General features: G+C 36.9%; 2 protein-coding genes across 3 annotated transcripts in view; both read left to right on the top strand.

Moving 5' to 3' along the window:
* Positions 1 to 8,019, top strand: part of LOC107735613 (CD9 antigen-like) — a 14,397-nt gene extending 6,378 nt beyond the window's left edge. The window contains exons 1-8 of one of the 2 annotated variants that reach the window (XM_016547251.1): positions 2,573 to 2,798; positions 4,606 to 4,708; positions 4,789 to 4,886; positions 4,980 to 5,054; positions 5,135 to 5,236; positions 5,462 to 5,551; positions 6,648 to 6,731; positions 7,520 to 8,019. In XM_016547251.1, the coding sequence (XP_016402737.1) occupies positions 2,733 to 2,798; positions 4,606 to 4,708; positions 4,789 to 4,886; positions 4,980 to 5,054; positions 5,135 to 5,236; positions 5,462 to 5,551; positions 6,648 to 6,731; positions 7,520 to 7,585 (684 nt within the window). In that variant the 5' untranslated portion in view covers positions 2,573 to 2,732 and the 3' untranslated portion in view covers positions 7,586 to 8,019. Of the gene's footprint in view, positions 1 to 2,572; positions 2,799 to 4,605; positions 4,709 to 4,788; positions 4,887 to 4,979; positions 5,055 to 5,134; positions 5,237 to 5,461; positions 5,552 to 6,647; positions 6,732 to 7,519 lie in introns of those variants that run through there. The other variant, XM_016547245.1, reaches the window with a different exon arrangement.
* A 3,365-nt stretch (positions 8,020 to 11,384) lies between these two features.
* The window catches only part of LOC107736162 (UPF0258 protein KIAA1024-like), an 8,657-nt gene continuing 4,818 nt past the window's right edge, over positions 11,385 to 15,223 (top strand). The window contains exon 1 of the mRNA XM_016547650.1: positions 11,385 to 13,340. Coding sequence (XP_016403136.1) covers positions 11,385 to 13,340 — 1,956 coding nt within the window. The remainder of the gene's footprint in view (positions 13,341 to 15,223) is intronic.

Below are 15,223 nucleotides of genomic sequence, written 5' to 3'. Positions count from 1 at the left end.
ATAGGCCTATGTTTGTCACATCATTATAAGTGTTTGATCACCACATTTGAGTTATCATTGCAAAAAATGTGTTTATGTATATATATTCTGTTTATGTAGGCTATATACTGTATTCTATATACAGTACCAGTCAAAAGTTTGGACACGAATGGGAAGTGTGTCCAAACTTTTGACTATACTGTACTATAATATAGCCTACACATAAAGAATATCGGCAGATATATTGGTATCGGTCTTTTTTTACACCCTAATATCGGTATCGACATCGGCCCCCAAAAAACCCATATCGGTTGGGCTCTAATATCAATCACACTTTCTGAAATCTGCTTCTTGACTCAATTTTGTTCAAACATTTAAGACATTTTTATGCAAAACTGTATTAAAAATTCTAAATAATTATATTATTGCCACAACATATCATTGCAAATCCAGATATGCATAATTCCTATGCTATATAGCATGCAAAAGCAGTTTGCATTATAAATTGTCACCTAACATGTTATATTTCAGAAAGCAACAAGCTTGCACAGTATGTTTTGGGCCTAAATCCAGTTGGGTCTGCTCTGCAGTTTTTTTTTTGTTTGTTTGTTTGATTTTTTTTGGCAATACAGATCGCACCATACTGCAATGTTCAATCGGATGTTCAGTTTCATGCCAGAGTTCAGCAAACTGCAGCATATGCATAATCAAAAAGAATGGAGAATTTTTGAATTCTCATCTCAAATAAAATTTAGTTACACCAGCAGGAAAATGGCCACGAAACGTTGCCTTTTACTCACAGCCTGGAGCTCTGCAATCAGATCAATGATTTGATCTTTCCATAGTGTTTATACATTACGGGAGAGCCAGCCTATGAATATCTTATATTTGTTGTCTGTCCACATTAAACTGGGAAAAAATATCACCTTAAACATTGTGGTGAAGCAAAATACTAGATGTGAATTTTTGAACCATTCCATTGAAGTGAACTGATTCACTAAATGAATCGCTAACTTTATCAACACAGTGAACGCAACCAAGAGCTGTATGGTGTGTGTGTGTGTGTGTGTGTCCAGCCCGAGGGTTTATGTGAGCACACGTCCTAGATTGTCTTTAATCTGCGGGCCTATTTATAGAGCATGATAATCTCATGGACAAACTCACTGTAAACTGCATTTGTTGGGTTTTTATGGGGGGACAATATGCACATTATGAAATTGTGTTTTTGTGTGTGTGTGTGTTGGATTTGGTCTCATTCATTTGCACTCTGTAAATATTACTTAATATCAGCATTACTTAACACCTTCTCTGAGCACACACACACACACACACACACACACACACAGAACCTGCAGGTCTTTGAACCATTGCATTAATGAGGCATTCATGCTCTCCACGGGCTCTTCCACTGTCTTCCCTGCCTGGATAGAGACTAAACTGCCCATTTATTTAGTGACCAGAAATTTAAACATATTGTATTTGTGACATAATGTTTTTAACAAGATAGGACAAAAATGTATTATTACATTTAACAATTCATTATTTACTAATGAGTTCATTTCCCTGGTAGTGATATGTGTGGCATTTAATTTTTTTTTTATAGTTTACATTAAAGTTTAGATTATAGTTTACATAAAGACAATAAAGCCTATTTTTAAACATTAATATTTTCAATATAATTAAACATTCACCCTCCACTTCACATCACTAATGTGAAAAGGCTTCATTCTTTTTACTGCAAAGTGCATTATGTAATATTTCATATAAAAATTAGAGCTGTCAGATCGATTAAATACACACACGTGTGTAATATATTTAAAAAAAATATGTGTAATATATTTATATTTATGTATAGTATATGTCATACTCTTATATATATATATATATATATATATATATATATATATCATTACTGTAAAGTGAATTATGTAATATTTAATATAAATAATTATATATGTGTGTGTTAAATATACTACATGTGACAACTAATATTTTACTAGATAATTATATAAAAATTATATTTTAGAAGAAAATATTTTTTTAAATATATATTTTTTTAAAGATTGTGACATTATTTTCAAGAAATTAAGCACATTTACCCCTAAATTCTTCTTACCATAACATGAAAAAATAATTCAGTGTTATATAGTTATATATAATTATATATTATTTTTATAAATACTGTGAAGTATTTGTACACCATGGTAGTATGTGTTGTAGTGAATTAAATTTTAATAAAAAAATCATTTTTAATTAATTTCCTCAGAAAATTATTTCAATTATATCATAGTCATAAGCATGAGATTTTATTTCTTCGTTTTATTATTATTATTGGGCAATATGATATGGGAATTGAGAGGTAAATGTGATTAATGATCAATGAAAATGTTGCAGTGAAAAACATGCTTCTTATTTATGAAGCAAAATATACATTACTTTTGTTTTTGGTGTGAAATTTGGCCCAGCTACAGCATTAGAACAGAATGCAGTGTGAAGTCACCTCAAGACTTGTACTGAGCGCACAGCATGCTGACTCTCACATACCTGTGAGCTACTCCCACTGACACACGCGGAATATTGTGGAACATGCAGACATTTTCAGCTTCTGTTTCTCCTCAAACAAAGGGAGGAAGTAACAAAACAGCACGTCTGTGAGCAAACTTTCTTGAAACTGATCTATTTAGCTGCGATTGTGCAGGTGAACGAATACGGTTTGTTTCCCTGAACACGAAAGTGACTTGGACTGCAGCAAAATGGGTGTTGATGGATGTCCAAAATGTATTAAATACGCCATGTTTATCTTAAACTTAATCTTCTGGGTAAGTGCAATTTCGTATTTTTGTTTTGGTGTGTGATTGTGTGAAAGTAGCACGTCAACGTTTATTTGTGAGTGTTAGTGTTGTGTTTATGTGGAGTTTGTGTGGAATGGGGTAAGAGATTGTGAAGTGGGGTTGTTTTAAGGGTGTTCGTTTAGTTAAGAATTGGCATGGAGATTTGGAACAGATTTGTCAACCTTTAGTTTTTCAAACAAAAGATCTGGGTCAGAGAGAATGAATCAAAGAGCAGGACGTGAACCCTGTGAACATGAAACTGTTGCATTCAGCGTAGTGAGCAGGACATGACTAGAATGAAAAATAAGACACATGTCATGATATAATGAGGAACCTGGTGTTAGCATGTGTGATAGTTCAGCAGATTTTAAAATCAAATGCTGAAAGATGATTGGTCTGTGTGATGCATCTGTTTGTTTGTGTTTTTGGACATAACTTTGAAGCAAAATTTCATGGTGCCCTTGAACGCTCTAAGCTGGCTTGACATTATTAATCTGCAGTCATTTTGGGTCAAACCAACAGATGTTGAAGCTGATCATAGGAGTTGCACTTACTGCAATATTTTTAGTGTTAAAAAAGGAAGCAAGCAGGGGGGGTTTTTCCATGTGACGGAGGTTATTTTATCCCTAGATGGAGGAAGTAAAATCAGGCATGCAGTTTTGCCAAAATGGCAGATAAACATGCATGCATACTGTATATAGCATCACACATCTGACAGATTGTCAGAACGTCTGCCAGTTTTATTTGGATTCTGTCACGTAATTGCTGGTTTCAGAAAAGATAGATATAAGCCTCTGAGCCTATTGAGTTTTACTAAATTGTACACATTATTACATAATTCATGCAACTGTCTGCAGTGTCCTGTTGTTTTATTTTAAAGAAACAAGCAAAGTCAAGCTGGTTAACACTGCCAATGCACCCCTGTTGGTATAAAAATAGGCCTGTATTCTGACAGAAAAATGGTTTGCAATTGTTTAACTATAAAGCCTAAATATTTCATTTTATTACAATAGATGTCTTATACTTATTTTTTGTGTTTATTTTATAGTTCTTTATATATTACTATTTTTTTATAATATTTTATTTTGATGTATTTTATATTTAATTTATTGTAATTAATTAATTTTATTTAATTTTTTATTTGCAAGCCACCCATCAATTCTAAATATTTAATTTTATTATAATAGATGTTTATTTTATCATTTTTATATATTGTTGTTTATTTTTGTAATGTTTTTATTTGTTTATTTAGTGTTTTTATTAATATTAATAATAACAATAGATTTATTTTAACTTTAAAACAAGTTTTTTTCTGTCAATATGGGGTGCTGTGTGTACATTAATGAGGAAAAAAAATTAACTTAAATGATTTTAGCAAATGGCTGCAATATAACAAAGAGTGAAAAATTTAAGGGGGTCTGAATACTTTCCGTACCCACTGTATATATATATATAATAGTACAATAATCCTATTTATTTTTACGTTATTTAAATTAATCCTTTTATATTAATTGTATTAATTTTAATGTATTTTAATTTAATCTCTAATACACTTATATAATGAACAGTTGCTAGTGAATTATGTAATTTTCGCCAGCCAAGTGATGGGAATGTAAACGGATGGCTTTTAGACCTCTTTAAATCAAGCCAGTAACCTCTGCTGAGATCATTTAGTGCAATAATTTTAGCTGTTTCTTCCTTATATTAAAGACATAATTTTGATTTGTGTGTATTTTATTCCATTTGTAGGTATTTCATTGTGATTTATTCACAATCTTTTGTCGTTTTATTGCAGATTGCAGGTACAGGCGTCATGGCTGTTGGACTCTGGCTGAGGTTTGATCCCAAGACTAAAATCTTGTTTGAAGGAGAGAACTCATCTTACATCTTCTATACAGGTAAGTAGTTTTTTTAAACATGCCTTTTATGTTGCTGCATGTGATGGTCAGCCGGTTAAAGTAAAGTGTGTGTGTTGTAGGTGTGTACATCCTCATTGCGGTCGGCGTGCTGATGATGGTCGTTGGTTTTTTTGGATGTTGTGGCGCCATCCGGGAGTCCCCTTGCATGCTGGGACTGGTAATCCCCCACATTATGATATTCTCAAATATCACTTTGTAGTATTATGATGTCATCAGCCGTGGGGTCTGACTGTTGTTGTTTTTCCCACAGTTCTTCTTCTTTCTGTTGGTTATCTTTGCGGTCGAGGTGGCTGCTGGAATTTGGGCTTTTTCAAACCAGACCAAGGTGGGCGTCCCAAATGCTCAGTTCACACGCAAACACACCGATGGTGCACCTAATTCGTGTCACTATGTTTGTGCCCATAGGTTACTGAAGATGTAACGAATTTCTACAAGGAAACATACAATAACTACCAACAAACCAAACAACCAGCTCTGAAAGAAACACTCAGTCTCATCCAGCATGGAGTAAGATCTCTTTTCTTTCTTTCAAAGATTCAATACTGTGAGTCTTGCGAACATCAACTGCTAGTTGTTCCTCTGAAGCGCTGGGAGATTGTAAACATCTTCAGAACGCACTTGCTGTTTTTATGTGCTCTGTGCATCAGATGCTCTCTCAAACACTAATTCATCCTAGCTTGTTGACTCCAAAGCCTTGCTAATTTGTGATGACATCTGTTCCTCATCTCTCAGCTTAACTGCTGTGGACCGTCAGGAAACATCCAGGATGTTCTTGATGAGACCTGCCCCGGAAAAGAGGTGCTCGATGTTCTCATTACAAAGGTAACAGTGTTTACAGACTAAAATGCTGCATTTTGGTGGTTATATTTAATATGTAGCTACTGATATGCTACTGATTACTGAGTTTTGTACTAAATCATTGGACAAAATCCATGTAGACTATGAAGACTATGATAAAATAAAATAAAAAACAAAAACAAATCAAATGTAAAAAATGCATAAATGTGAGGAATAAAGAAGTGAAAGAATTAATAAATGTAATCTAAATACATTTATATAGAAATTAAATATTAGAAAACAAAAACAAATTATGAACTTTATTTAATATTTGTGCAGTCCTTCATATAACAAAGTACCACCAAGTCAAAATTAAACCATTTTCTCAAATGTTATGTAATAATAATGTGTGTTATTTTAGTATTTTCCTATATACTATTAGTGTTTATTAATATTTTGAATTCGATTTTAATTTTTTATTTACATTTTTAAGTTTTTGTCATTTTATTTAATATTTTAAATATTGAATATTCTCAATATTTTGAAAATATTTATATTTAGCTTAAGTTTTTTCGTTTTTTTTTTGTATTTCATATTTCTATTTTACTTCAGCTTTATTTCAATTAATGAAAATGATTTTAATACTTTTAGTTTTAGTTCACAATAACACCTGGTATTTGCCAAGGCACATCATATTTCATTCAAATTGTGTTTCAGTTTATAAGTTTAATGTCCACGTTTTTGGTAGACACATCTACAGTTATAAGAATACAGGTGCATCTCAATAAATTAGAATCATATTATTGGAAGCGTTGGAATCAGCATTGGAGTGTTCATGGTAAATTTGATTTAGTTTCACTGTGTGTTGATATTTTTTGTTAAGACTTGTTCAGCATATGGACCTTTAGAAGATACACATTTTAAAACTGTAAAAGCTTAATTTTATATTTTGTCAAATTAAAAATGCCTAATTGAATTAAAATTTATATATACACATTACCATTTATAATTTCTTTTTTTTTTTTTAAGAAATTTGTACTTTTATATTTTTATTTGGCAAGGATGCATTAAATTGATCAAAAAGTGACAGCAAAGACATTTATAATGTTACATAATATTTCTATTTCATATAAATTATGAGAGCTGCCCTGATGCCATTGATGAAGTCTTTAACTCCAAACTTCATATTATTGGAAGCGTTGGAATCAGCATTGGAGTGTTCATGGTAAATTTGATTTAGTTTCACTGTGTGTTGATATTTTTTGTTAAGACTTGTTCAGCATATGGACCTTTAGAAGATACACATTTTAAAACTGTAAAAGCTTAATTTTATATTTTGTCAAATTAAAAATGCCTAATTGAATTTAAATTTATATATACACATTACCATTTATAATTTCTTTTTTTTTTTTTAAGAAATTTGTACTTTTATATTTTTATTTGGCAAGGATGCATTAAATTGATCAAAAAGTGACAGCAAAGACATTTATAATGTTACATAATATTTCTATTTCATAAAAATTATGTTCTTTTGAACTTTCTGGTAATAATAATAATAATAATAATAATAAATGTTTCTTGAGCAGCAAATCAACATATTATACTGATTTCTGAAGGATCATGTGACACTGAAGACTGGAGTAATGATGCTGGAAATTCAGCTTTGCATCACAGGAATAAATTACATTTTCAAAGATATTCAAACCGAAAAACAGTTCTTTTGATTTGTAATACAATTTCACAATATTACTGTTTTTATTGCATTTTTCGATCAAATAAATGCAACCTTGGTGAGCATTCTTTCAAAAATATAAAAAAATCTTACCACGCCCAAACTTTTAAACGTTGTGTATGTATGTTTTTTGGTAATGCTACAGGTGCAGAGATTACAAACTGCAGTTTTACATAGAAAAAAAAGTATATATTATGTTCCTTGATCATAAGGCTTTTTGAAAACATTAGTTGTCACTTGATTGGCGTGTCACTGAAGGAATGTGTTCTCCGTGTGCGCAGATCTTCGGCATGATCTTTAGCATGATGCTGTGCTGTGCCATCCGGAAAACCCGGGAGATTGTGTGAGGGTCCGGTTGCCTGGGAAACTGCCAGTATATTTGTGTTGCATGATGTCTGTCCCAAAGCAACATGACCTCATCAGCTAAGAGCCAGTTAGATCACAGCATCAGGCACACAATCTCTGCACGTCTCTGATTGACTGGAATTCACTCTTTTTCTTAGTGCAGCTGTATCACTGGTCACCAGTAATGAGAGAAAAGGGTTGGTTTAGCATTCCAAGCCCATTTGAAAAGGGCTTTAAGTCTGACTTTTTATATTTTTTTATCGTTCATAATAGATTTGAAAGATTAACCATTTGTTCGCTTTATTGTACTCGCAGTACTGCTTGATATGAATTGTTCTGAATTTTTCTAATGTTTTGTTTCTGATTTGTGAATAGAGTCGATTAATTTACCCACATCGGTGCATACGGCTCAAATAAAAGCCAAATAATTCATGAATTTTGTGGTGGAATGTTTTTTTTGAGTATCCAGGATGAAGTGTGTTTTAACAGCCTTCACTCAACAGGCTGATAAGAGTCACTGTGAAGGGCTGATTCCCTTCATCCCGTTTCCCATAATCACAGCGTCACTCCATTATGTGACCGTTCACAACCTCTCCGTTTCCTTAATCTTGTTTGTATCATTTTCTCTTTCCGTTCTTCCCCCCTTTTTCCTGTTTGCCTGGTCTCAATTAGGCCGAAATTTGGCAAAGCCACCCTAGTGCCGAGTTTGTACACTGGAAAAGTGGTTGTATAATTACGAACCACCTCTGTCTCTTCCCTTTGATGTCATGTGATCTCTGTGTTTCTCAAACACAACACTGACACATTGTGAAAAAATGTTTATCTCTCATAATAAGTGACAGTATGACTCACCAACAAACCCAAACAGATTTAGCAAAACAAAGAGATCAGAGAGTGCGAAATCATATTAAAGCACGCAGAGGCACACCCATCAAAACATTTCCTTTACTGTAATTTTATTAAAATCGCTCACATTTTTTTTTTCTTTGAGTTATGCACTCGTACATATTGTCGCAGTCTGCAGCGGGTGTGCCCAGGAGGGCCACCAGATGACTGTGTTCTGTGAGCACATGGCTTGTGTTGTGTTTGTCTGTCGCCATGTGCTCTTTCCTGTCTATTGTCTTGCCCCTCCCATCTTGTTACCTCGTTATAGTTTAAGTCTGTGGGGCATGCTCAAACGGAAGGTGGAGGAGGGCAAGGTCTCTAACATCCACCAGCTCCGTGATGTCGTCATGAGTGGAAGAGGACTCCAGTGGCAACCTGTGAAGCTCTGGTGAACTCCATGCCCAAGAGGGTTAAGGCAGTGCTGGAAAATAATGGTGGCCACACAAAATATTGACACTTCGGGCCCAATTTGGACATTTTCATTTAGGGGTGTACTCACTTTTGTGGCTAGTGGTTTAGACATTAATGGCTGTGTGTTGAGTTATTTTGAGGGGACAGCAAATTTACACTGTTATACAAGCTGTACACTCACTACTTTACATTGTAGCAAAGTGTCATTTCTTCAGTGTTGTCACATGAAAAGATATAATAAAATATTTACAAAAATGTGAGGGGTGTACTCACTTCTGTGAGATACTGTATATATATATATATATATATATGATTTTATTTTAGTTAACGTTTATTTAATTTCAAATAACAATTTTTTTTTTTATGGTTTTGGTTTTAGTTAATAACCCTTCTATGGGCAGTGAAATACTTAAGTATACCAAAAAGTGCTGTCTTTCTATGGAAAAATTGCCACTTGGTTTGATATTTTGTTATGTATTATTGCTATTAAATATTACTAAAAATCATTGACATGTATTATATGCATTTATGCAATAACAATCTTGTCTATCAATTTCTGTCAAAACCAATTACAGCAAAAATACAGAATGAATTATTATAATTTATTCGTCAATTATTGCACTATGACAGTATTGTTGCAATGTGACATTTTTTTTTTATTTTGCTTATTGGTAGTAGTCAGTATTTCCCCCTTCAAAGATTTTTTCCTATTCACATGCAATCTGATATAACGTGATCTTTGTTGCCCCCTGATGGTCTTTATGATGAATTATTTTGAACCTGAGATGACTAAACAAACAAACTTTTTAAACTCAACAACAAACTTTACAATAGACCTGTACCGTGTGCTGAAGTCATCTTAAACCTGATGTATTTCAGATGCTCATCAATTAGAGATAGAGAAAGAACTTTGAGTTCCTGATGAGTCTTAACAGTGCAGGCTATCTGATGTCTGAAGTGAACAAGCTCCATTACACTTTTAAAAGGTTTGATCACTTTAATGTAGCTGTAGGCTATACTAAAACAGAGAGAGAGGAAGTGTGTTATAGTCTGTAAACCTCTCTTCATCTATTTCAGTATGATACTGAGCAGATGCTGGGGCTGTTTGACTTCTCCACTTTTGTTTGCATGCGATTTGGGACGGTCTGTGTGCATCAGGACAAATCCTCAGATGGTACAGGTGGGCTTTTATTTTCAAGTTATTTCTTAAGGTTTTACTCAAGAAATGTCATATGCTTAAAGGTGCTGTATGTAAATGTATGCTTTGTTTCAATATTTTTAAATGCAATTTTTTATTGAGGCTTTAGAAAATAAAAATACATTACTATTCAATATATTTAGGAATCAAATATGATTACAATTATGCCATTTTATTTAATCATTTAATATGTAAATAAATGGTTAATGTTTTAACATAATTTAATTAAAAAATGTTTTATATAAACAGAAAAATCAGAGCAAAGTGCAAACTCCAAAGGTAAATGCAACTCAGAAACATTTCTATTATGTCTATATTAATTGACTTCTTTTTTTATTAACAATTAACAAATTAAATAAATAAAATGCAGTGAAGTGTATAAAAAATAAATCTATGGATGCATTTCATAGTAACTTTTGTAGGTTGTTATTTATTTTTATATTTATCAAATAATATTTGTTTTATTAACCAATGTGTAGGAAATACATTTTTAAATATATTTTTATCTGTTTTTATTAATTACTTATTTTTAATAATAGCAATTAATGTAAATACACAAAGGAAATATTTTATAATAAAAGTATTGGGATTTACAATTTAAGGTTTCTTCTATGCATTTCTCTGTACTGTATAATGCACTTCTTCTGTTGGATGTTTATTGTCCTGCTTTAGAATAGTCACTAACGTCATGCGTGACTTTCACCACAGCAGCTCCGTGTGCAAACACACCAACTAGAGGATGCAACACTCCTGTCACACATGAAGCAGAAACTATCCATGCTGTTTCTCATGTGCGGATGAGAACCGGGATTCATAGCATCCTTTGAGACCCCAAACGACCTGCTTTTCTGCACTAACCGTAGGATTGACCGCTGCCTGACCACTGACCGCTGCATTACCTACGAGAGTCTCTCAGAAGGGACCCTGATCAGCGGAGATGGACGATTTCACACCGTCGCTAATGGTTTCTGCGCTTTTCAAATGCTCCGATCAGTGGCTATATTAAGGCTTTGAATAAGGTCAGCAATGAATTGCTTTGTTTTCAGCACCATATCCCAGTGGCAAGAGGTAACCGCTTGTTTTTTATTGCACTTTTCTTTCTTGGACTGTTTTAACTTGCATAGTATTTATATGAAGTCAATGCAAAAGTAATTTTTGTGGAAATCCTCCTGGCTGACCTGATTTTGCGGCTGTGCTCCTTTTTGCAGAGCTGCATTTGCCTTTGACGAAGTGGGGAAAGCAAAGGACAGTGGGCTTAAATTTCTACATGTAGTGTGCATGAGTACAAGCTGAAATCTGGTGCAAACATGGCTGAAAACCCTGAAGACCCCCTTGTATTGTTGGAGATCCTGGAGGTGTTAGGTGCATGCCGTGGGAGCGTGACGTACGCAGACATTTGTGTCTATCTGAGTGGACGCTTCAGCCTGCAGCCGCTTCTAGAATTACGGAGTCTCTTGTACTCCACCGCCTGTAGAGACCCCTGCTTCCCTGCCACCCTCTTCCGAGAGCGACTTCACCCGCCCTGCAGCAACCGGCTCTCAGCGGCCGCCGATGTCGTCTCCCTGTTCAACCTCCTCATGCACACCCGCATGGCTCCTACATACACGCAGAACCTTCAGTCTCTGATGCCCTGTCAGGTCTGTGGGAAGGGATTTGTGCGTTACGACTGGCCAGCCGCTCTACCCGTCACAAGAGGAGGGGCCGCCTCTGAGCACTGTAAATATGAGAACCTCCCTTGTGAAGCGTTCAGTCATAACACAGAGGCTTCACACGCTCAGACCACCTCCGCATTGGTTGCTGAGCCTCACTCACATATACACAACCAGGACAGCATGCAGAGCGCGTATTCTGGGGACATTTCCATTGAGGAAGTCAATCAGGAGGCTGGCAAGACACCGGCGACCAATCAGGGAACCCGCGTTGCTCGTTCCTGCTCACAGAAGAGGAGTGCCTTTAAAGAAGGGATCCACAATGTTCCACTCATATCCATGGAAGGCGGCGGCCAGTCAGATAAAAGCCCAGATGGACCAAGATCGGATGGAGAGGACCTGCTTTACGTTCCCCAAAAGAACCCCTATCCAGACCCTGCAACATATGCAAACGACCACCACAACCCGGCATCACATGCGCATGACCATTTGTACGCTTACACGACTCATTCGAATAAACCGGATGCACACGTGGCCGACACGCAATCGTACGATGATGCCGCAAACCCCTATGACCCTCAGACTCAGTGGCGTCAGGCAAAGCATGAGAGTTTGGACGAACTCCAGACATCCACCTACTTCGGCCCTTCGGTCTCCAACCAAAAGCACCAAAGCCCTGCTCTTCAAATCAAAAGCCATAGCTTGGACATCGACAGCAGGTCAGCGGACGAAAGACCTGAGCCTGAAACGACCGGGTTGCAGAAACCCAGATCAGAGCGGTCTGTCTTAGAGAAGTCGAGATTACGAAAACCAGGATCTGTTAAACTTAGCATCGACAGATCAAGCTTTGACATTCCCGGTTTTGATCCTCGCATCGTCAATACGGTGCGGGATACTTTCAAACGGCTGAGCGGCATGAGTTTGGACGCATGGTATGATTGGTCACCGAGCACTGAGGGCATGGTTAGCGTAGGCACCCAAACAGAGCCTGCAGATCGGCGCGCTTTACGAAGCCTCATGCTTGCCGATAAACTCTCCATTGACAACCCTGACATCGGCGAGGATGACATCAGCGCCATCTTCCGTTTCCTAGACGATATTAGCATGTGTGGCTCCATGGCAGTTCTGCCAGGGGAAGTAGGCGGGGCTCAGGAAGGGGGCGGGGCTGGGCTGCCAGAGAGGCGTGAACGTTTGGGAAAGTTACGGAGGTTGTTTCACTCCTTGGAGGCACCGGAAGAGGGCGTGAGATGGGGCGTTGGGCGCCTGCTCCAACGGGTCACGGAACTGGAGCAACAGCTAGAGCCAATTGCAGAGCTACATGAGCAGCTGGCCCTCGTGCTCTCCACGCTGAACCGTCTGGAACAGCGGGAGCAGGTCGCATGCCTGCATCAAATGCACATACAGCCACAGCTCACAGCACGGCCTAGTGTGCAGCAACAGCAGGGGTCCCCGCGGACCAATCCAGGGATGGAGGGCGTCAACGAGGCAGCAGCGAAACGCAGACATCTGTTTGTACGCAGGACCTCCAGGAGCCACACGAAGAGCAGCGGGTCAGAAGCCCCCAGAGAGTGGAGCATCAGCTTCAGGAAGGAGCCACACATACAGCCTGCTAAGGTAACAGGATAAGAAATATCTGCATATTTAAACAGGTTTTAAATGTGCTATTAGTGATATTTCTTCCACATAAAATGTCCCTATGACTTTAAATCACTGAAATATGTGTCTTGAGAAATCATACTTGTCTTTGTGACAGAACTAGACTCTGATTGAATTCAGACTAGTATGTTAGAATACTACTCTTATTTCTGCCACATAAAGATACAGTATGTAACATATGACAAAAACAGCAAGAGTAGTATGTTATTCTGAAGGGCTGCCAGAGAGGCGTGAACGTTTGGGAAAGTTACGGAGGTTGTTTCACTCCTTGGAGGCACCGGAAGAGGGCGTGAGATGGGGCGTTGGGCGCCTGCTCCAACGGGTCACGGAACTGGAGCAACAGCTAGAGCCAATTGCAGAGCTACATGAGCAGCTGGCCCTCGTGCTCTCCACGCTGAACCGTCTGGAACAGCGGGAGCAGGTCGCATGCCTGCATCAAATGCACATACAGCCACAGCTCACAGCACGGCCTAGTGTGCAGCAACAGCAGGGGTCCCCGCGGACCAATCCAGGGATGGAGGGCGTCAACGAGGCAGCAGCGAAACGCAGACATCTGTTTGTACGCAGGACCTCCAGGAGCCACACGAAGAGCAGCGGGTCAGAAGCCCCCAGAGAGTGGAGCATCAGCTTCAGGAAGGAGCCACACATACAGCCTGCCAAGGTAACAGGATAAGAAATATCTGCATATTTAAACAGGTTTTAAATGTGCTATTAGTGATATTTCTTCCACATAAAATGTCCCTATGACTTTAAATCACTGAAATATGTGTCTTGAGAAATCATACTTGTCTTTGTGACAGAACTAGACTCTGATTGAATTCAGACTAGTATGTTAGAATACTACTCTTATTTCTGCCACATAAAGATACAGTATGTAACATATGACAAAAACAGCAAGAGTAGTATGTTATTCTGAATTTAGCCCCTGTAAACAACAAAATAAGAGTCAATTGCCAATAAGAAGGTTTGTATCCAATCGGAAACTAACCAATCAGAAATGCTCTCTGCTTGTCAATCATTTTGTGCATTTAGGCAGGGTTCTGAAGAAACATGGTTAAAGTTAGCAAAATGGCTAAATTCGCTTATAGCTCATTTAAATATTAAGCTCCTTTTCTTCACAAGATTATCTTGTAAGAATCATACACTTTTGCTGGTCACAGAGATTATTATCTACAATAATCGGAAAGCTAATTAAAAAAATTGTTTGGGTTTTTGTAGAGGGAACCAGGATAATGCAAACTTTAAAGGGGTCATATGATGTTGCTAAAAAGAACATTATTTTGTGTATTTAGTAAGCAGCATGTCAGGGAGACGCTGTGTTTCTAGGCGAAAGCAAAATCGCGAGAGAGAGAGAGCACGAGAGAGCGGCTCTGTCTTTACATTTATTTTGAAAGATGAAGCTCGCGATTATGGTAAGGGGCGTTACATTTCCGACGAGTGCTTGCGGTGTTCGGCCAATCACAATCTTTAAAAAAGCATCATATGACCCCTTTAAGGCTGGCCCAAAAAATTGTCATCCCTGCTACACTGAACTGAAGCACAAGATCCTCATTTTCATGAACATGATCAACAGGTTTTATGCAAACTTGTGGATTTCATGCAGCTTGAGTGCTGCTGTCATTAAAGCAAAAGGAAAATACATTTTAAAATTCATGTAAATTTTTTTATTTAAAGGGGTCATATGATGCTTTTTTAAAGATCATTATTTTGTGTATTTGGTGTAACAGAGTATGTTGACATGCTTTAATGTTCAAAAAACACATTATTTTTCAAATACTGTACATTATTGTAGGTCCTCTATGCCCCGCCTCTCTCAAACGCTTCGTTTTCTACAAAGCCCC

Source organism: Sinocyclocheilus rhinocerous, unplaced genomic scaffold (genome assembly GCF_001515625.1).
Source record: "Sinocyclocheilus rhinocerous isolate Xijiao unplaced genomic scaffold, SAMN03320098_v1.1 scaffold942, whole genome shotgun sequence".
NCBI lineage: Eukaryota > Metazoa > Chordata > Actinopteri > Cypriniformes > Cyprinidae > Sinocyclocheilus > Sinocyclocheilus rhinocerous.
Note: the sequence above shows the minus strand (reverse complement) of the source record. Positions and strands in the feature narration are given on the sequence as shown.